We start from the raw sequence: 21,202 nt of genomic DNA on the forward strand, positions 1-21,202 counted from the left end.
TATAGATTACCCAAATCTGTGGATTTAAGGACAACCACACAGGCCAACCCAAGGCAATATGCTGTTTCCTGACTGCATTGCCCCTGTGAAAGCCATGTTGCCAGTGTTTCCCTGTTGGCCATAACTGCCTAAACCCCACTCATGAGATGTTCATTCATTGGAGGGGAAACAACATAAAATAATGCTGACTGGGTAGGAATTTGATAGAATAGAGAAAAATCACAGAATAACTGCAAATCAATTGTGAACCAAAAATGTTTATTAATTAACATTATGAAAACACGAGATCCGTTGGAAATTTTGAAGCCACTGAACTTAGATGACAGGTTTCAGAGTAGCAGCCGTGTTAGTCTGTATCCGTAAAAAGAAAAGGAGGACTTGTGGCACCTTAGAGACTAACAAATTTATTTGAGCATAAGCTTTCGTGAGCTACAGCTCACTTCATTGGATGCATGCAGTGGAAAATACAGTGGGGAGATTTATATACACAGAGAACATGAAACAATGGGTGTTACCATACACACTGTAACAGTGATCAGGTAAGGTGAGCTATTACCAGCAGGAGAGCTCACCTTACCTGATCACTGTTGTTACAGTGTGTATGGTAACACCCATTGTTTCATGTTCTCTGTGTATATAAATCTCCCCACTGTATTTTCCACTGCATGCATCCGATGAAGTGAGCTGTAGCTCACGAAAGCTTATGCTCAAATAAATTGGTTAGTCTCTAAGGTGCCACAAGTCCTCCTTTTCTTTTTTTGAACTTAGATGAGAAAACCACAAAAGAACCAGAGCAAATGAAGCAGCCTGCGTATTCAGCCTAGCATAAGTTCTAAAACAATTCAGTAAAATGGCATTTTGTAAACTGCTAAAACCTAAGTCATACCTGAGTAGGCATGGTGTTCTTTAGAGTGACAGTAACATTTGCCTTCAAGTCGCTAAGTGTAAGGTTAGCTACACTTGATGATATGACATTGCTGATTAGAGAGAGATTCTCGAGTGAAGAATCCTGAAACAACAAAAAGGTAACTCAGAGTAGAAAAAAATTAAATACAAGAGAGCGCATGCGTGCACACACAATTTCAGTTATTACAGTGATTAGAGCTGGGCAAAAATGTTTGAAATGTTAAAATCTTCTGATGAGAAAAGGAATGATTTTTTGTGAAAATTTATGCTCATTTGCCCCTCTCACCCCCCATTTTTCAATCAGTTCTAACATGGAGTTAAAGAATATTGTGAAGGATCCCTCATGTATAGGGTCCCAAAAAGTTACCTGAAATGGAGTTGTCTTTTCGAAAAAATTGAATATAATTCTAGAAGCCAGAGGCATATCTTCAGAAGACAAGTTTGTCAGCAATGAGGAAGGCAGTGCAATAGCTCCAACGCTATTTATAGGTGCTTGGGTGCCTAGAGCAATCTGAAAATTAAACATAAAAAGGAACAACAATTTTTGTTGCTAACAGAAGATTAGATTGTGCCTTAGGCTCAATCCTGAGTATAGGAGCAGCCTATTATATAGCTGTGCCACCCCAGGAGCACCATTGGGAAGGAACCATGACTCAGAATCATACTATTTCCCCTCAGTGGCAGAGCTAGGTTTTGCAACTTGGAGGTGGGGGCTGATGGACCATGGTCGTGGGCTGGAGAGCAAGCCTACCCATGCACCCCCAGCAGCGGTGGTTCCTGTCCCACCGGGCTTAGCTCAACTCCCCGTTCTGGATATTGAGCCTTAATGCATGGGGTTGCAGGGCCATTCAGATTTGGCCCAGCCACCCACCTGTTGTGATGTAGGGATGGTCAAGCCAAATCAGAGTGAATGGCATTGTAACATGGTACGTGGGTCATGTTGCAATGCCCAGAGCAGGGAGCTGGGCCCAGCCCTGCAGACCAGGAGCTGCTGCTGCCGGGTGCGTGTGGGACAGGCTCACTCTCCAGCCCAATGTGAAAAATTCTTGTCACACACCTTACCTCCCTATTAGCTGCCAGCCCCTGCTCTTCTTTAGCTCCAGGGGAGAAATAATTTACCTCAGCTCTGTAAAGGGTATAGCATACTTCAGCTCTTGCACCCAGCTATGGCTCCATCCATTTGCTCATCAGGACAGAGCATCGGTAGTGCTTTGCAAAGGAGCCAGAGCCATAATCTGTGTAGCTGTAATGTAGGAACTGTGCAGGTGGTGGGCATTTTACAGCTGCATTGGGGCAAAATGCCAGCATCCTGCTCAACCTTCTGCGGATTCTTGTTGCTAAGGCGCCGCGCTCCAGTTCGAGTGGTGGCCGCTCCCCCCCAAAGAGGCTAAGGCGCATGCGTGTCTGAGAGTGGTGAGAGCGTGAAGCACATGGGACAGGTTTATGAAGAGAATGACTACAGGAAGGTTCAATTTATTGCACGACAGAACGAGGTGAATGAGACCTTTGCTATTGACTTAATAGCAGAGCAGCCTGTGAATAAAGTTGAAAGCCGAGTGATATCATGTGATGGTGGTGGTGGAGCTCTGGGACATCCTAAAGTGTACATAAATTTCGACAAACATACAAAAACTGGAACATGTGGTTCTGTTCAGTTTAAACAGAAACATCACCACTGAAAGATCATCCCTCCATGCCCTGCAGAATTCTGTCAGGATTTCAGTTAAATCCTAAAATATTAACAATAAATGAAATTTAACAAAACAAACAAACAAAAAAACAATCTAGCTCTTAAGGAGCCATTCCAGGGACTGAGAGAAGAGGGGAAAACAATGTATGCTTTTATAAGAAACACTGAGATGGTAAAGAGGAGGGAGTTGGGAAACAGACATATAGTTCTACATATATTTTAGCTTATCCAAAGTTGGTATTTTGTAGCACAGAAATTTACAGCAGTATTTAACTACTTAAATTCCAGACTTCGGGAAGAAGGTGGCAGTGATGACAATGTTATTAAAGGTTTACTGCAAAATTGATTTTTTTAAAAGAAATCCCCAACCCTTTTTGTATGAATCCAAAAGAGCTGTACATAGCCACTGTTTGTAACTGAAGTTTAATACTGCATCTTAAACAAAATTTGAGACAATTATCCCAACTTTATCATCATTTGCTGCCCGACATCTGACACCATAACTAGGAGATGAGATCAAGCCCTAAAGTTAAAGGTCTGCAGATCAGAATTTTGATTTGGCCTATTATAAAACTAAGGACATTTTGTAAAATTTGGGTTTAAATTTAGGATCATAATTTGAACACCTTCAAAATTTGGGTGTCTTCAGAGCTAGGTGTGGGCCCATCTTTAATTATCACTATACAAAGCAAAGGTCTGAAACAATTATTTATTTTTAAACTGCTTATTTTCATTCCCTTGTGTATAGTACTGGTGATGTCATTCATTCTAGCTCGTAAACCAAATAACCTGTAGTTCAGTTTTCTCAAGACCTTAAAGATGTAATGTCATACAAACATGATGGTAACTTTTAGCTAAACTTTTGGGGTACACCTTTAAGATTAAGTGTGTTTTAGCTTTCTGAGGTAACTAGTGTTGCTAAGATACTGTAGTTGTACAACTTAAATAGTTTAGAGCTCATGAAAGGTGTCAGAGACTCTCAGAACTCAAGACAGAAGTCATATGTATAATCCAAAGTACAGTCACAGCCGAGAAACAGCTGTGCAAGCTTCCCAGAAATGCCCTAACAATGTGCATCAATCCTGCCCATGAGGTCAGGAACGGGTCACTTCTAAGCGTGCAAGAGTAATTCAAACTCCAGAACCCAGTGTCTGACCTCTCAGGCTGCTAGCACTGAGACCCCAATTAAGTTTACAAATGCATTTCCATCACTCTAATCCAGGCTAGATACAAATTTGTTGAAAAGCTCTGCATATCTCATTACCAGTCCCTAAACCTTCCAGTACATCATGAGATTTACTTAGCAAATTACTCCTGAGGGAATTCTGCGCCAAAAAATTAAGAATTCTTCAGACAATATTCTAAAATTCTTCATATTTTATTGTCAATAAATAGATATGGAGGCTCCAGCATGCCAGTGGGGAGCACAGGCCACTGGCTGTATGAAAGTGGGAAATCACCCTGCACTGCTTCCTCACCCCTCTGGACACGGACTGGGCGGTGAGGCTGCACCAGACCCTGACACAGTGCAAGGGACGGGCCTGGCCCAGAAACACCCTGTGGACCTGCCCCTCCATGCCAAGCGCACCAAGATAGCAAGCGAGAAGGGCAAAGTCTCGCACAACCAACCTTGGCCCCCAATCCAGGTGTGGGGCAGGCAGGCTCAGCCTGACAGAATCTAAGTGTGGAGGGGCTTAATGTGGGGTGAGAGGGTTCTATGTGGGGCAATCTGAGTGCAGATGGCTCGGTGGGCGGTCCGTGTGCGGGGTGGATCTGGATGCACAGGGGCTTATTAAGGGGTTCCAGATACAGGGGGAATGGGACTCTGCAGGGGGGGATCCAAGTGAAAGTTGTTGGGATTCAACAAGGAGTGGGGGAGTGGGGTTTGGTGAGGGAGTCGGGCTTGGTGGGGTGGGGGTCTGGGTGCAGCTGGTTGGGGCTCGGTGGATTGGGAATCTGGATATGGAGGGCTTGTCAGGGTGGTCTGTGTGCAGGGGGATGGGTCCCATCAGGCTGGGAATTTGAGTACAGGGGACTCAGCTGGGGTGGTCTGAGTGCAGGGGCGGGAGTCCACAAATGGGGTCTGGGTGCAGAGGGGCTCTGGATGCACAGGGGTTGGGCAGACGGGGGAGCAGCTCCCTGTACAGTGACCCCTCCCTCCGTGGCTGAGGAGCATTAGGCCAGGAAGCGGGAGGGGTACAGAGCTTCCTGCAGCTGAGGATGGGTCTGACCCAGCCCTCGCTGCTCCTTGCAGGGGAAGAAGAAGTCCCGTCCTCCCCAACCCAGCGTGGACTAGCAGCTGAGCCAAGCGAAGGGTAGAAGCTACTGGCTGGGGCGTCCCAGTTCTGCCCCCCTTTGTGGTGATTTACCTCTCCACCAGCCGCTTCAGGCACCCGGAATGATGCACCTGCACTGCTGTGGAGGGGCTCATGACTGGTCATGCAGCTTTCCTTTGCTTCCCCATCATTTTTTGTGGGGAAGCAAAGAAATGTGGGGGGGGGGGGAGGACTGGGTGGGACGACGACATGAATTCTGTGTGTCCACAGTAGCGCAGAATTCTCCCAGGAGTAGCAAATGTCAAGCTTCCACTACTACTTCCTTCCTAGTCTCACCACATACTTATACTTTACACATTCTAAGGAAAACAAAGCAGAACTTAGATCTTGTGATTATTTTACATTATTTATAATATTCTAGAGGGATACAAGTACCACTTATTGTTCAAATCAGACTTGCCTGGGAAGACAAACAGTACTCTAATATTTGTTGAGAAATTTCCATCTCTCACAGACAAAGTCTTAAAGGTTTGTAGTGTGCCCTTTAGGATTATCCCAAAATCGGATGGTGGATAGGCTTTTAAGTGAGAAAGTGGTGTTAAACCTTTCCAAGCACTTTTCTCTTGGCAAGGCAAACTGGCAAATATATATGAAATTCATCAATTAAGCAACTTAATAGCTCTTTTCCAGGCAGCCAAAGTAATTCTAATACCACTTCTGACAGGTGAGGCCATCTGGCAAAACTCCTTGAAATTCTTCAGTGCTCTGGGGGTGGGTGATTAAACTATTCATGATTTTAGGCTGCAGGAGGAGGGGGATGTTTTGCCAAATCCTTCTGATGTTTTGGCTGTTCCCTTACTAACAGCTTGTTAGTGAAATATCGTTAGCTTCTGCTAGGACAGTGGCTTCTTATCGATACAGAAATTTTCTCCTATAAGTCTTAGTGGAAGAAACTAGTTAATAAAGATCCCCTGATTACAGCAGACATGACTAACAAATATCATACGGCAGATCATAGAATCATAGAATATCAGGGTTGGAAGGGACCTCAGGAGGTCATCTAGTCCAACCCCCTGCTCAAAGCAGGACCAATCTCCAACTAAATCATCCCAGCCAGGGCTTTGTCAAGCCTGACCTTAAAAACTTCTAAGGAAGGAGATTCCGCCACCTCCCTAGGTAACGCATTCCAGTGTTTCACCACCCTCCTAGTGAAAAAGTTTTTCCTAATATCCAACCTAAACCTCCCCCACTGCAACTTGAGACCATTACTCCTTGTTCTGTCATCAGCTACCACTGAGAACAGTCTAGATGGATCCTCTTTGGAACCCCCTTTCAGGTAGTTGAAAGCAGCTATCAAATCCCCACTCATTCTTCTCTTCTGCAGACTAAACAATCCCAGTTCCCTCAGCCTCTCCACATAAAGCAATGTGTTCCAGTCCCCTAATCATTTTTTTTGCCCTCTGCTGGACTCTCTCCAATTTTTCCACATCCTCCTTGTAGTGTGGGGCCCAAAACTGGACACAGTACTCCAGATGAGGCCTCACCAATGTCGAATAGAGGGGAACGATTATGTCCCTCCATCTGCTGGCAATGCCCCTACTTATACATCCCAAAATGCCATTGGCCTTCTTGGCAACAAGGGCACACTGTTGACTCATATCCAGCTTCTCATCCACTATAACCCCTAGGTCCTTTTCTGCCGAACTGCTGCCGAGCCATTCGGTCCCTGGTCTGTAGCGGTGCATGGGATTCTTCCATCCTAAGTGCAGGACTCTGCACTTGTCCTTGTTGAGCCTCATCAGATTTCTTTTGGCCCAATCCTCTAATTTGTCTAGGGCCCTCTGTAACCTCTCCCTACCCTCCTGCGTATCTACCTCTCCTCCCAGTTTAGTGTTAGAGATCTGGATTTCAGATTCTCTTGATTAAATCTCTCGCTCTATTTTTTAATATAACAAATGCAAAACAAATTAAAGTTTTAATATAACTTTATTCACAAAGAGTTTGAATTTAAATTTTTAAGGATTAAAATCATAGGTGGCTTTACCTGAAGATCTGATGAATCTTGGACAGCGAATGACATTTTGCTGAAGTTGCTGCTGTTGACTTTGGTGACTGCTAGAGCCAAGGCCGGGGAAGTAAAATTAATGGATTCTGTTGAAAAGTTCAATTTTAAGCCAATGGCATCCACTATTTTTATTATTCTGTTAAGACAAAATATGCTTAGTATTACAATGCACCTATCTCTTCATTTTCAAGCAGGTTGTGAAACAGCAAGCCAAGCATATTCTGAAAACAATCGGAGCTTTTCTCTGATCTCTTTTATGCCAGTGTAAATAAGAAGGAATTCCAGTGATGGCCATGGATTTATATCAGTGTAAAACCAGTGGAATCAGAATCATGCTTCTGATATCAAAGTTCAGTTTGGGGGAGGAAAAAAGGTGTAGGCTGATAGTTTGCCCATCATTTAAGGAGCTACCTATAATGTGTTACTTTACCAAGATGACAAACACAACATTCAGTTCATCTGTTTACAAAAATGCATACCTTTTAGACATTGGGGATAGTAATGAATATGGAGCATTTAGGAGACTGCTAATTGTGTTGATCATCTCTCTTGCAACTTTTGGCTCTATTTTCTGGGCTGACAGAGCACTTTCCATGTGGGATATTATGCTCTCAACTTCAGAGGGATTAATCGTGGTATGTGTAATATTTGACAGATTATCCAAAATGTTTCCTATGACAGAAGAAAAATAGTGTACGTTAATTGAAAACCATCAAAATATTATGTATGCCAAAGGGAATAAACTGGAGGAGAAAAAATGAGCCATTATGTGATGGCTACCATCTAGGCCAGTGGTCACCAACCCGTTGATTGTGATCGACTGGTCAATTCTAGGAGACTCTCCCAGTCGATCGTGATCTCTGGCCACCGTGGCACAGTGGGGCTGCCTGCCGCTAAGTCAGGCTCCTTGCCTGCTGTGGCCCCACACCACTCCTGGAAGCGGCCAGCAAGCTCCAACAGCCCCGCAGGGTGGAGGGGCAGGGGTCTCTGCGCTCTGCTTCTGCCTGGAAGCACCACCTCCGCAGCTCCCATTGGCCAGGAATGGGGAGCTGTGGCCAATGGGAGCTGCGGGGGCAAATCCTGCAGAGAGGGGCAGTGTGTGGAGTCACGTGCCCCCTCCGGGGGTGCAGGGTCACATGGCCCCTACCGGGAGCGGCATGGCCATTTAGTGCACTACTGGCTTGGCGGGGGGGGAGGAGGTGCCGATGTGCCTGGGTGGGGTTGGGGCAGGCAGGGAGCCTGCCTTAGCCACGCTGCACCGCCAACCGGGAGCCACCCAAGGTAAGTGCTGCCTGGTGGGAGCCCGCGCCCCAACCCCCAGCCCTGAGCCCCCTCCCCAAGCCAGAACCTCATACCCCTTCCTGGACCCCGAACCTCTTCCTGCACCCCAAGCCCCTGCCCTAGCCCTGAGCCCCCTCCCAGAGCCAGCACCCCATAACCCCTCCTGCACCCCAACTCCCTGCCCCAGCCTGGAGCCCCCTCCTGCACCTAAAGTCCCTCCCAGAGCTTGCACTCCTCCTGAACCCCAAACCCCTGCCCCAGCCCAGTGAAAGTAAGTGAGGTTTGGGAGAGTGAGCAACAGAGAGAGGGAGGGATGGAGTGAGTGGGGTGGGGTTTCAGGGAAGGGGCAGGGCCTCAGGGAAGGGGCGGGGTAGATTCTGGGTTGCCCTTAAATTCAGAAAGTAATCTTTGGTGTAAAAAGGTTGGAGACGACTGATCTAGGCTGATATACCATGGATTGAACCCCTGGGCCTCCAGAATTAAAAGCATAAATTACTAAGGATTGAATTAAAGAGACTAGACTCCAGAGCTAAGGCTGTAACAGATTCCTATTCTCTGCAGACTGGCACAGAGGCAGACTTATAACACACACTTACTGGTGAGTTACTGTGAAGGGGTGGACTACGTCTGGAGGCCCCCTGCTGGAGACCGCGTAGCCCTGCTTCACCTAGCCCCAGAAAAAAGCAGAAGAGAAGTCCTCTAGACAGTGGCTGCAGGGGAAGCAGCCAATCAGAGGGGCTGCTGGTGTGGCCAGTCAGAGCCCTGGAGGGCCATATAAAAAGAAGCAGCAGAAACAGAGCAGTCAATTGCTGCCTGGAGTGGGAAGAGAGCTGACCATTTTCCTAGCTGGCTGAAAGAGCAGCAGGACCATGGACAGCTCAGTGTGGCAGGGAATGGGGGAGATAGAAAGAAGCTCCTGGCTGGCTGTGGGGACCAAGGCCTGGTCTACACTGGGGGTAGGGAGTAATCAATTTAAGTTACGCAACTTCAGCTATGTGAATAACATAGCTGAAGTTGACGTACTTAGATCTACTCACTGCGGTGTCTTCACTGCGGTGAGTTGACTGCTGCCGCTCTGCTGTCAACTCTGCCTGCGCCTCTCGCGGTACTGGAGTACAGGAGTCGACGGGAGAGTGCTCGGGGGTCAATTTATCGCATCTAAAAGTAGACACGATAAATCGACCCCACTGGATCGATTGCTGCCCGCCGATGCGGCGGGTAGTACAGACATACCCTAAGCAAGAACTGAGACCAGGGAGGGCTCCAGAAAGACAATGTCTCTGGGGAGGAAGCCCCAGGCATATGCCCTATACCAGGGCCGGGACAATTTAAAGACTGTATATCCTGAAAGGGGTTTGTTCTATTCCACCTACAGATAGCGTGTGTGACTCAGCCAGAGGGCTGAGTCACTGAAGACCTGTCGAAGATACTAGAGAGATGAGGTGGATGAGGTAATATTGTTTACTGGATAACTTCTCTTGGACAAAGAGACAAGCTTCCAAGCTTACATAGAGCTCTTCTTCAGATCAGAAGGGCAATTCTGTGTAAGATCAAAAGCTTGTATCTTTCTCCAACAGAAGTTGGTCCAATTAAAGATATTGCCTCACCCAGCTTGTTATCACACAGCAAGCCTAGCCCAGAAGGTGGACATTCATCACTAATTAAATCACTGTGGAATTATAATATTCACATATATAAAGAAGATGAAAATTCAGCACCGGTGTAAATAGACCCAGTTTTGTTTAAACTAGTCTCTAATTTTCAGCCTGCTAATTCTAATTTTATATCCTTAAATTGAGAGCTATTGTTAGAAAATATGCATTAACTGGTAAAATATTTACAGTTATGGTATAATCTTGGCTGCCCTACACATAAGGAGGACTGGCTGGAGAGAAGGAAGGCAGGAAGCACTCTGCCTAGTCTGAAGGGCTGACAAACCTCAGAGTCATGGGAGCAGTGAGACTAGTCAAGGGGAGGATGCATCTCAGGACTTGCTATTTTGAAAAGATCTGTAACTCTCTTGTGCTTGTTAAGAGTAAAGTGACAGCTGTGCAGCAGAGATGTGTTCTCACCCTTGCAGCCTTCTTCTGAGCTATTGACTGAATACTAGGATTTCCCACTCCAAACATCAGAATCAAAGTTGGTCAAGCCACATTCATTGACCAAGAGTATACCTATGATGCTGCCCTATTTGTGGGGAAGCCAAAGAATTTCCACCCTGCTCTTCAAAGTTTCTGAGATGCTGCCCACACCATGGAGTTGAATGTCTCATGGCAGAAGACCAATGTCCAGAACCTTGGAGCTGGACCACCAGAATCCTCAATAAAGGTGGGGTCAAGCACCATGGACAGCGCCTATAAGTTCATCTACCTAGGCCACGAGCAGAGTTCAAACCATCGAGCAAACCAGATGTCCTCTGACAAATAGGACTCACCATCTCCTACATGAAGTCCGTGCCTTGCCTATAGATGCAAAAACATCTCTGTGCTGAGACAAAGTTCAGGATCTATCAAACTTGTGTACTGCCATACTGCTATATTGATCAGAAACTTGGACTCTCTTACAGGCAGAGTTGGAGCAGCTTGAGGCATTCCATATGCACTGTCATCACCAAATCCTGAGCATAAAGTGATTTGACTTGTGCAAAATGCCATAATCTTGCAGAGATCTGCCCTTCCACCAGTCACTCACTGCATTCAAAATCACCATTGCATGCTCCTCTGCCATCTCGCCGGGATGGACAAAAATATCCCAGCACACCGTGCTCTCAAACTCTCCATCGACACGCAAAGGGGTGTATGCCTGGACCCTACCTGATGTTGCCTGAGGGGCCACCCCAGAGATTCATGGATTCACAGGACTGAGTCAGATCTGGGAACTTCTCGCTACAATATCTGGTATGATACCATCAGCCATGGTCACTCTGGCTGGCACAGTGGTCCTCAGTAGACCAGGCACATTTGATGATGATATATCTGGCCTTTAATGACATTCTAATTAACTATTTTCTGGAAGTTTTATCTTTGACTTCAGTGGGAGTAGGATAAGATCTAGAGTAGGGATTTCAGAGACAACATACACAAATGTAAATATCTAAAATCTCAGAGGATATTCCCACCCAGTTACAACTTTTTAAGGAGGATCTAGTATTGATGGATAATTCTGCTTTGTTTCCACAAAGCTCTTTTTTATGACAGCAACTGCGAATTCTTTGCCATGAATCCGAATCTCTTTCTTTTAAAGGAAAGAAAGAAATATATGAAAGCACTTGGTAATTTATCTGAAGAATACATTTATTTTCAATCCTGCGACTATATTCTTTTTCCCCCTCCCATCCGTCTTCTGGTTTTTTGCTATGTTTTTTTCACTGAAGCATAAAAGCCTCTAAAATCATGAAGACTTATTTTAAATTCAAACTTATTTCAAGACTTTTCTGACCAGTTCTGTCACTCTCTTATTTGTTTATTGCATTTTGCCTATCCAGTGTGTGGTTCTAGAAACAGGTCACATAGAGCCTTAACTCCTATTGTTATCAATGAGTCTACTCATTGATAACAATAGAGTAAGGCACTAGGCAACATGAGTAAGGGTGGTAGAACCTGTCCCAAAGAGAGTACTGTACTCTATTAGGTTTGCTTAAGACTCTTAACAGCACAAGGCTCTTTCAGAACTATGTTACTTAAATCAGTTTTGAAACTTTATTAAACAGGTAAGATCTTAGTTCTGTGCGGGGAAAAACTCCCTCAGACAAAAGATGCAATCTATCAGCTTGTCATATTTACCTGTTGTACCGTTGGCCCCGGTAGCTTGGCTATCAGTGGTCGAATGAATACCAGGAGGAGACAGGACAGTAGGTTCAGTGGAAGGAGCAGGAGCCACATTTATAGGTTTGGTTGAAGAAATGGCAGAAGGAACTACAGTAGCAGGTTTGGTTGGAGACGTAGGAAGAGAAATTGTGGTAGATTTGGTGAGAGATGTGGTGAAATGCATAGTAGGGGGAATTGTAATGGTACTTGTAGGAGAAGATGTAGCAGGAGGAATTGTAGTAGTGTGTGCAGGAGAAGGAGTAGCAGGGGGAATTGCGGTAGGTGTGGTGGAATGCGTAGCAATAAGTTTGGTCAAAAGGTGATTTGTAGTACTAGGTTTGGTTGAAAGATGAGGAGAAAAAACAGTGGTATGTTTGGGGGGATGACTATCATGATGATGAATGTCAATAGAAATTTTACTGGAAGCAGCAGCAGGAGAAGCTGGAGGGCCAAGTTTGCTAGGGGCAGCACATACAACTCTGTCTTGTCCATCACTATAGAAAAATAAAAGAATGGTATGAAAGTTGTGGCAATCTTAGCATTGTTTATATATTAAAAAACACAATTTAATAAGGCTTCAGTAAAGGAAACTTTTAAATGACATCATTACAATAGTGCATCAGATCAGATGTGTGTGGTACTCTGGCAACAAATATTGTTAATTTGTCACACTTTGAGGATACAAATTCTGAATTCTATTTTGTTAAATGCTCACCAGTAATGTAGGTATTGTAATAGCAATACTACACTGGGTGCCTACTTTGTGGATGATATCTGGACTTTGGACCTTATAGCATGTGGGAAAACCCACATGAGAGAGCTAAAAGGAGAGGAAAATTTCAATGGGTTTTACTTATGGAGATTCCCTTCCCAATTGTTATGTTGTGGCTGGGATATTTGCTAATGCATCCCAGACTAAAAATCAGAATATTCCTTAAATAGGAAAACAAGCCTTTGCTATTTATACTTACCATTGCAATATTTGTAACTCTTCAGCAGCTGATGGCCAAGATTGCAGAGCTGAACAGAAGCACCGTTCTATGGTGACAAAGACACAAAAAAGCATTATCCTGATTTGTCCAGTAGCACTCATAACCATTATATACAATTGTTGAAAATAATAATTTGACTGTTTAAATTCCATAAAACATTTTGAGATAGTCTGTGTCAAGCTTTTTTTCACATTCATAATCATGTAATAAATCAATATAAATATTAGTACACCATCATAGAATCATAGGATATCAGGGTTGGAAAGGACCTCTGGAGGTCATCTAGTCCAACCCCCTGCTCAAAGCAGGACCAATCCCCAACTAAATCATCCCAGCCAGGGCTTTGTCAAGCCTGACCTTAAAACTTCTAAGGAAGGAGATTCCACCACCTCCCTAGGTAATGCATTCCAGTGTTTCACCACCCTCCTAGTGAAAAAGTTTTTCCTAATATCCAACCTAAACCTCCCCCATTGCAACTTGACACATCTTTGCGGAGTGGCACAAGCTGTTACAGACAGTGGAGATGGCTCTTTTGGCATGTGCAAACAAATGGAGTGTAGAATGAACAACTTCATGACTTGTGATTTTAAAAAAAGATAGAATGACCCACTACCATAAAAATACCTGTACCTTATCAAGTAGTGTGGCAACCTGTCGCTCATTAATTTGTTGTATAAACTTAATCAGCAGTTTTTCTAACAGAAAATCTCCCCAATAAATACAAACACTAAATACATTTCCATATCTAAATATCCAAAATATGAAACATGGCAGAGAGATACTTCACATATACTGTACCTGCAACTAACTGTAATAAACTCTTATTTTATTTTTAAAATATATTTTCTGTTAAAACATTTACATGGCCATCTTTAAAATTATTATCCTTAGACTGAAGGGGGACACTGTAATAAAAATATATTAAATATTAAATACAACTTACCAATTTGGTGTATTTCTGCTCTGTCTTTTAAATGTGCTATTAAACTACTTATATTAACAGTCTTGGCCAGCTTTATTATAAACTTGCAGACTGATACACTGCAATGAGAAGAAAATGAATTGTAAACAAGAAACAGATTTAACTTTGGATGCTGTATACAAAAATACTGCCAATATCTGAATTCAAGTACCATTTTCCCAACCTATTTTCAAATCTGAGGAATATTATTATGCTAACAACCTACCCTTTTCAATTTAAAAATAGAGAGACAGAAAGTATCACTTTGTACTGGTTTACTCTCTCCTTGTTCCACAGACGCCACCTAAGTCTTAAGGCCAGATTCTCCACGGCACTCAGTTAAGACAGACAAGTAGATGAATGAAGACACAACATAGTGACTGAGTTTAAGTGACAAGATGAAACTTCTGTTTAGCCAAAGGAATACTGATGAGATCAGTACCCCCAAATCTTACCACTCAAAATGAGGGGCCAGTGTAAGAGGTTGTGGCTTTACATCATAACCCCAAACAAGAAATCAGTCAGCCTCTGCCTGACCTCTATGTCATTTGTGGGACCCAACCAGTTGCCCCCCTCATACAATTGAAGGTAGAGACTAGAAATTCTTTGGTCTGCACTAGATTTAAGAGACTTCCCTTCCAAAATCAGATATCCCCCAGGAGCATGCCAGTCAGCAACTACCCTACCTCACACTGAGCAACATTGGAAACAATTCAAATGTCCTTCCTACCAATCCACGCCTCCCAGGAGATATGAAAAAGTCAAAATATTCTCAGGACATCAACCAGTTCTGCCTGGAGGGAAAACTCCTTCCAGATCCCACAGAGGAGCATTCTGGCTAGGCCCACAGTACAGTGTTTCCCAAACTTGGAACACCGCTTGTTCAGGGAAAGCCCCTGGCGGGCCGGGCTGGTTTGTTTACCTGCCGCATCCGCAGGTTCAGCTGATCACGGCTCCCACTGGCCGCAGTTCACCGCGGAAGGCCAATGGGGGCTGCTCGAAACGGTGGCCAGTACATCCCTCAGCCCGCACCGTTTCCTGCAGCCCCCATTAGCCTGCAGTGGCGAACTGCGGCCAGTGGGAGCCGCGATCAGCCGAACCTGCAGACGCGGCAGGTAAACAAACCGCCTGGCCCACCAGGGGCTTTCCCTGAACAAGCGGCATCCCAAGTTTGGGAAATACTGCCACAGTACATAAGACAAAATTATGCCACCTTCAAGATATGGTTGCCAACCCTCCAGGATTGTTCTGGAGTCTCCAGAAATTAAAGATTAATCTTTAATTAAAGATTGTCATCTGATGAAACCTCCAGGTATACATCCAACCAAAGTTGGCAACCCTACTTCAAGACCAATAACTCACAGAGAGGGAGACTGGAAAGTCATTAAGTGCCAGCAAAGATGGTGCCCATGCCCAGGGAAAAAGGATTATAACCCAGGGCTGGGGATACGTGTGGGTGACCAAAAACGATCAGCTACCCCCCTACAAACTGGCAAATTGGGCATCAGGGCGGTGGAACAAATGTCCTGTTCTATCCTGAGTGCCACCCCTTTGGTCTTCCTCCCTGCTAGTCTGGGCATTTTATGTTGCATGAGCAAAGCTGCGGCAGGAGCGGGGCGGGAGTGGGGGAGGAAGCTGTCAAGGAGCTAGTTACAGTTCCTTGATCCTCTGCCCTGTTACACACCATGTTGAAAATTAGCCTATCCTGGCAGCTATCCTAACCTGCACTTACTGGTAATGGTCCCTAAAGATGTACTCTGGCCAATCTTCCTCCCTTCTCTGACACTTTGGGACAAATCCACGGTGAGTTCAATGGGACTAGGATTTGATCCAGGGTCTCTCTGTCTGTCCCCGAGTCTGTATACATGGGGCCTCAATCCTGTTTCCATTTACTTCAATTGAGGCAGGATCAGCCCCACACCTGAGCCAAACTAGCTAGGAAGTCAGTTCTACTACAAATCCATTTTTTGTACACAATACAGTGCAGGATCTTAGGGGGTAAAATTATTATTTAAAATTTTAACATGGCAGACCTTTGGTTTTCTGTAGCACACTCCATAACAGAAGACTGTAAGGAAAAATAAAATAAAAGTTAATTATTCTTTCAGTAGAAAACATGTTTGATCATCAGATACTGAGAATATCAGAAATAAATAGGAAGTTCACTTTTCCAAATGGCTATAATAACAAATAGGCACACAAATAAAAGTGCTTACCTCACTTTGTTCTTGCAATGTTTTGTTGAATTCTGAAATTCTTTAAAAGCAAAGGTTAACTATAAATGGTGGATTCTACTTATGTTTATAAAGAAGATATTAACAGAAGTTAAAATGGTAGGAACTAAAAGAATGTTAAGATATATAATATTTCTTGAAATGTTCTTTGAAATTTACTTGGCAATGATTTCCTAACATGCTAACTCAAAATCATATTTTAAAATTGTATAATTACTTTAATGGTGCAAATTTCTAATATTGTAGTAAACAGTATTTGTGAACAAAAGAATTGATTGGCATTTTGGATGAAGCCCTATAATTCCTGTTTGCTACTTGACAATGTCAGAGGAATTTAAGTTTAATCCTCTGTCATCACACCCACATAAACTTATTTTATTATCGTCAATTCACTTATTTTAAAGTAATTTAATATTGAGCAATAGACAATTTCTGACTCATGTTCTGCTAACGAGCAAGTATGTGGAACACAGTCAGAACTTGTAATTGAAGCAGGGCATGGGAACAGAAGAGTCCTGTAGGCTCCTTCTGTAAACAAGATCTGTCCTTCAACTATAGAATAAGCACCAACTTGCAAGGGAATTTTTCTGAATTCCAATCTCTAGCTTACCACTTCAACCTTGCTCAAACCCATGCTATTCCAACTTTGAATCTGATGCAGTGAAACAGGAAGAGCCAGCAGAGAGAGTCAAAGAGGTGGGAATTTGAGTAGAGTAATGGCCAGGAAAATGATCTTATCAGCTTTGTTTTGCCCAACCAAGGTTTTGGATGTTTGCAAAGAAAGCAAAGTACATATCTTCGGAATATTATGAAAGAAGAAGTGGCACCAGAGTCCAAAACAGAACAAGGTGAATGTGACAAATTCATGTAGGCAATCATAAGCACAATAATATTTCATTTTCTAAGCAGAATGAGACCAAAACTGGGTTTTCCTGATGAACACCCACATTTGAATTCACAGCTGATAACATACAAGTGATCAGATTTTTTCCCTTTAATCAGCCTGTCAGTACACATGGTGAATTTTATACAGCTTCAACACACTTTGTTATTTTCTTACTAAGGCCCTGATCCTGCAAAGGACTCCATGAAGATAGACCCCTGCATTTGCAGGACAAGAGTCTAAATAAGGAGCACCACTTAAGTTGCAGGATAAGAGTCTAAATAAGGATAGCAAATAATACTATTTGTAAAATATCAAAACACCAATACATAAAACTAAAACTAAGAATAGTCTAAGCAATGTAAATTTTACTCATGCTGTGAGAAAATACTGAAATTCCGTATACATTCCTTAAACTATTATTCATTCTAGAATAAATACAGGAATAATGAGAAGTGAAAAACCTACTGATGACATAACAGTTCTCGCTTAATCTTAAATACAACCACTATTCAGCAGAATTTGAAGAGTCAACTTATGATGATAATTATAAGTTACTTACTTTGATTCTTGTAGATTAGGTGTGGTAAATGGAATTAATTTTGTAACTTTATGGCTGCTGGTTACATCATCAATCTGTTAGAAACACAGATTCAAATAATAATTAAAAATACAATTCTTATAGAATTTTTTTAAAATGTACATCTTACTCAACCCAACAGTCTGAAATTGCAAAGGTTAAAAGCACTCATCATGAGCATACTGTAAAACATGATTTAACAGACATCTTAAGAGCTGTGACCCAGGAACTACTGGATGCCAGTTGGCAGAGAGCACAGGGGGTATATAGGGTTTTTGAGGGATCCCCTGGGCCAGATATATGCAGGATAGTTCACCGAAGGGTGGCAGGTGAGGTGTCTACCAAAAACCAGTAACCCACGGGTATTCATAATCATTGTATCACAAGGGTAGCCATGTTAGTCTGTATCCACAAAAACAACAAGGAGTCTGGTGGCACCTTAAAGACTAACAGATTTATTTGGGCATAAGCTTTTGTGGGTAAAAAACCCACTTCTTCAGATGCATGGAGTGAAAATATTTAAGGAATATTTAAGAATATTTAAGGAATTATATAACTATATGGAAAACAATGTTCTTAAGGTCTTGGAGTTAAGGGAGGTCACCACGTATGGGCAGCGGGTGAACCCGCCCTTTGGGGAGGCTAGCCCGCTGGCCCCATCCCTTCCACCCGAGGCCCCCTTTCCCCCCACCGAGTCCCTACTCTCCCCACAGCTGGAGTCCCAAGCATCCCACAGCCCAAGCTGTGCTAACTGGCACACTCCAGCTGCTCCGGCCTCCCAGCTGGCCCAACCCCTGCCAGCAGGCCCGAGACCTGAGCTACCCCAGGCCACCCTGGCTGGCCCAACCCCCACTGGCCGCCCCAGGCCACACTGGCGGGCCTGACTCCTGGACTGCCCAAGCCACCCCGGGCAGCCTGACCCTGGCCAGCCTGACCCAACCCCTGGGCCAGCCCAAGCCATGCCAGCTATGCCAGCCCAAGCTGCCCCAGCTGGCCCGACCCCCACCTGTGGGTCTGACCCCGAGCTGCCTCAGACCAAGGCGGTTGGCGTAACCACCACCGGCGTCTCTGATACCTGAGCTGCCCAGGGCCGACTTGGCTGGTCCAACCCCTGCTGGCTGCCCTGGGCCACAATAGTGGGCCCGACACCCGCCAGCTGGCCTGAGCTGCCCCTGGCTGCCCTAGCCACTGGCTGAGCCTGAGCTCCAGGCCGCGGCTGAAGCTGAGCCTCCACTGGCTTCAGGGGGGAGCATGGGCAGGGCCACAGCCTGGACCCACTGTGGATACCCACTGCCCCTCTCACCAGGAGGTGATATATCCCAGAAACTCTCTTTTCAGGCGGGAGGTAACTGACACCTATCGCTCTGTCTGGCCATTTTTCTGTTGTACACCTCCCAGTGTAGGTCTGTTTGCATACTGAGCCACAGGCAAAAGACAAGATTGTGAAATCTACAAGAAAGGAAATTTACAGGAATAAATAAACAACAGGGGGTCCTATTTATGAATAAAGATGAATGACAGCACTGGTATATCTCAAAAAACCACACTGAGTCCTTCACTGAGAAGGAAAGCTGACAGCATGCTTGTTTCGTGTAAGGAGGGTCATCCAAGCCTGGCTCTAAACCACTGAAGGACTTTGGGTGATCAATACATGGTTAGTCTAGAATGTGGGTTACTTTATTTTATATGTAAATATTTGTTTCCAACACTTCTACTTGCTATTACTTGAATCACTATGCTTTGTTAAATAAACTTATACTTGATTTCACTACAAACTTATCTTAATGCTCTGTACTAAGTTTAGTGGTGATCTGAGGTGGAACTGGTAAGCTGGGGTGTACTGTTTCTTTGAAAGCAGTGGACTGAGGCTGGATACTTCAGGGAGACACTCGAGGGCTGAGGTGTAACATTTGCTAACCTGTAAATTAACAGCTGGGTCTGTGAAGCCTCATGGGGAGCACTTGTGCTGCCCATGGTCAGTGGAGAAAGGGAGCTGATACACAACAGGCACAGACAAGACTTCCTTATGCTAAAGGCAGGTCATAGCAAGGTGCACCACAGCCCTGGGTACCTCTGGGAAGCATCACATCAACAACTAATATTTCTAGGTTTACTGCACATAGCGGACATTTTTCTGAAAGGGACATCGGGCATCTATTACATAGATATGGTACCAAACGAACCATTAGAGATTGTGAAGCAAATTGTGATACAAGAGTTAACAATTTACAAAACATTTTAAAAATCATATTAGGATAAGATTAATTTAAATGGATAGACTGGAGAATGGATAAAAAAATTCTTAGGACTTACTATTTCAACACTTACAGAAGTGTTATTGCTTTTTTCACTGTACTGAAATTTTACAGAGCCCATGTAGAAAACTAAATACAAAAAGACAAACAAAGTTAATAATAATGTTCATGGTTAACTGCTTGATTTAGAACCATTTTGAGAACTATACATTTCACTTGTTTTGTATTATGTGAGAAGATAAATAAGAGGATTGAATCTACCTTCTCTGTACCATTCATTATTCTGTATTCTTTTGCCATGCTTATTCATTTCCTACCTAAACTAAATATTCCCAATATCTTTAGTTTCTCTGGGTCTCTAATATTTTTTGCTGCCCATCTCTGAACTCCATTTCTCCTGTATCATTTTCAAGATAGAAAAACTAGACTGCACACACAGTGACCCAGACCTTGAGCTGCATAAAGACAGCTTTATACTGCTTCCCCAATTTTAATCTGCTCTATATGTTTCAGGCTAGTTTAGGGGGAATCTTCTAGTGGCATACTGATGATGTAGTGACTCCTATATGAGTCCCCCCTTGTGACCAGTCGGGGTGTTGCTGAAGGGAATAGGGAAGTCTAGGCACTGGTCCAGTGTCAGTGTAAATTAGAGCAGCCTTTAGGCTACTCTAATTTAAAACCATCAGCCAATGGCTCCAAAGGCTCTTAGACCAGCCATGATTTACTGGGACTGGGAGTGTCATATATGAGTCGCTACGTCAGCTGTGCGCCACTCAAGGCTCACCATATACAGCTTGCTATGTCATCTTTAGGCAGCTCTGTACCAGGGGAACATGATGGTACTTTCCCTCTCAATGCATGACTAGATAATTTCCTTAACAAAACTTTTTGATTTTTGAAAATCCAAATATGTGCCAACAAATACTCCTTTATCCATTCTTTTGTTGACACGCTCAAAGTAGCTTAGAGAAGTACCCTTTTCCTTTCCAGAAGCCATGCTTGTTTGTCCATATCATATCACTTTCATCTAAGTGTTCTATAAGTATTTTTCTAATCCATCTTTCAACCTCTGTTCCTGGTACTGAAGTAAGGCCTATTGGTCTGCAATTCCAAGTTGACCTTTAGATCCTTTTTTAAAAATGAGTACATTTGTTAACTTCACTTGGAGTAGCTAATTTTAATGAGAGATTTTATACTTCTAATAGATGCTCAGATATTTCATTCAGAGCTCTTGGATGTACATCAACTGATCCTTGTTCTTTAATTTATCAGT

The 21,202-nt window shown here is 43.7% G+C and overlaps 1 protein-coding gene across 3 annotated transcripts in view; it reads right to left on the reverse strand.

Annotated features, from left to right (window-relative positions):
- Positions 1-21,202, reverse strand: part of ADGRG2 (adhesion G protein-coupled receptor G2) — an 84,450-nt gene that overhangs the window by 23,711 nt on the left and 39,537 nt on the right. For 2 of the 3 annotated variants that reach the window (XM_077816540.1, XM_077816524.1), the window contains 11 exons: positions 19,988-20,058; positions 17,657-17,730; positions 16,194-16,233; positions 16,011-16,045; positions 13,960-14,057; positions 12,996-13,062; positions 12,001-12,518; positions 7,417-7,609; positions 6,917-7,073; positions 1,274-1,417; positions 887-1,009 (listed from right to left, as the gene is read on the reverse strand). In XM_077816540.1, the coding sequence (XP_077672666.1) occupies positions 887-1,009; positions 1,274-1,417; positions 6,917-7,073; positions 7,417-7,609; positions 12,001-12,518; positions 12,996-13,062; positions 13,960-14,057; positions 16,011-16,045; positions 16,194-16,233; positions 17,657-17,730; positions 19,988-20,058 (1,520 nt within the window). The remainder of the gene's footprint in view (positions 1-886; positions 1,010-1,273; positions 1,418-6,916; positions 7,074-7,416; positions 7,610-12,000; positions 12,519-12,995; positions 13,063-13,959; positions 14,058-16,010; positions 16,046-16,193; positions 16,234-17,656; positions 17,731-19,987; positions 20,059-21,202) is intronic. The other variant, XM_077816533.1, reaches the window with a different exon arrangement.

The sequence above is a fragment of the Eretmochelys imbricata genome, chromosome 1 (assembly GCF_965152235.1).
Source record: "Eretmochelys imbricata isolate rEreImb1 chromosome 1, rEreImb1.hap1, whole genome shotgun sequence".
In the NCBI taxonomy this organism is placed as follows: Eukaryota; Metazoa; Chordata; order Testudines; family Cheloniidae; genus Eretmochelys; species Eretmochelys imbricata.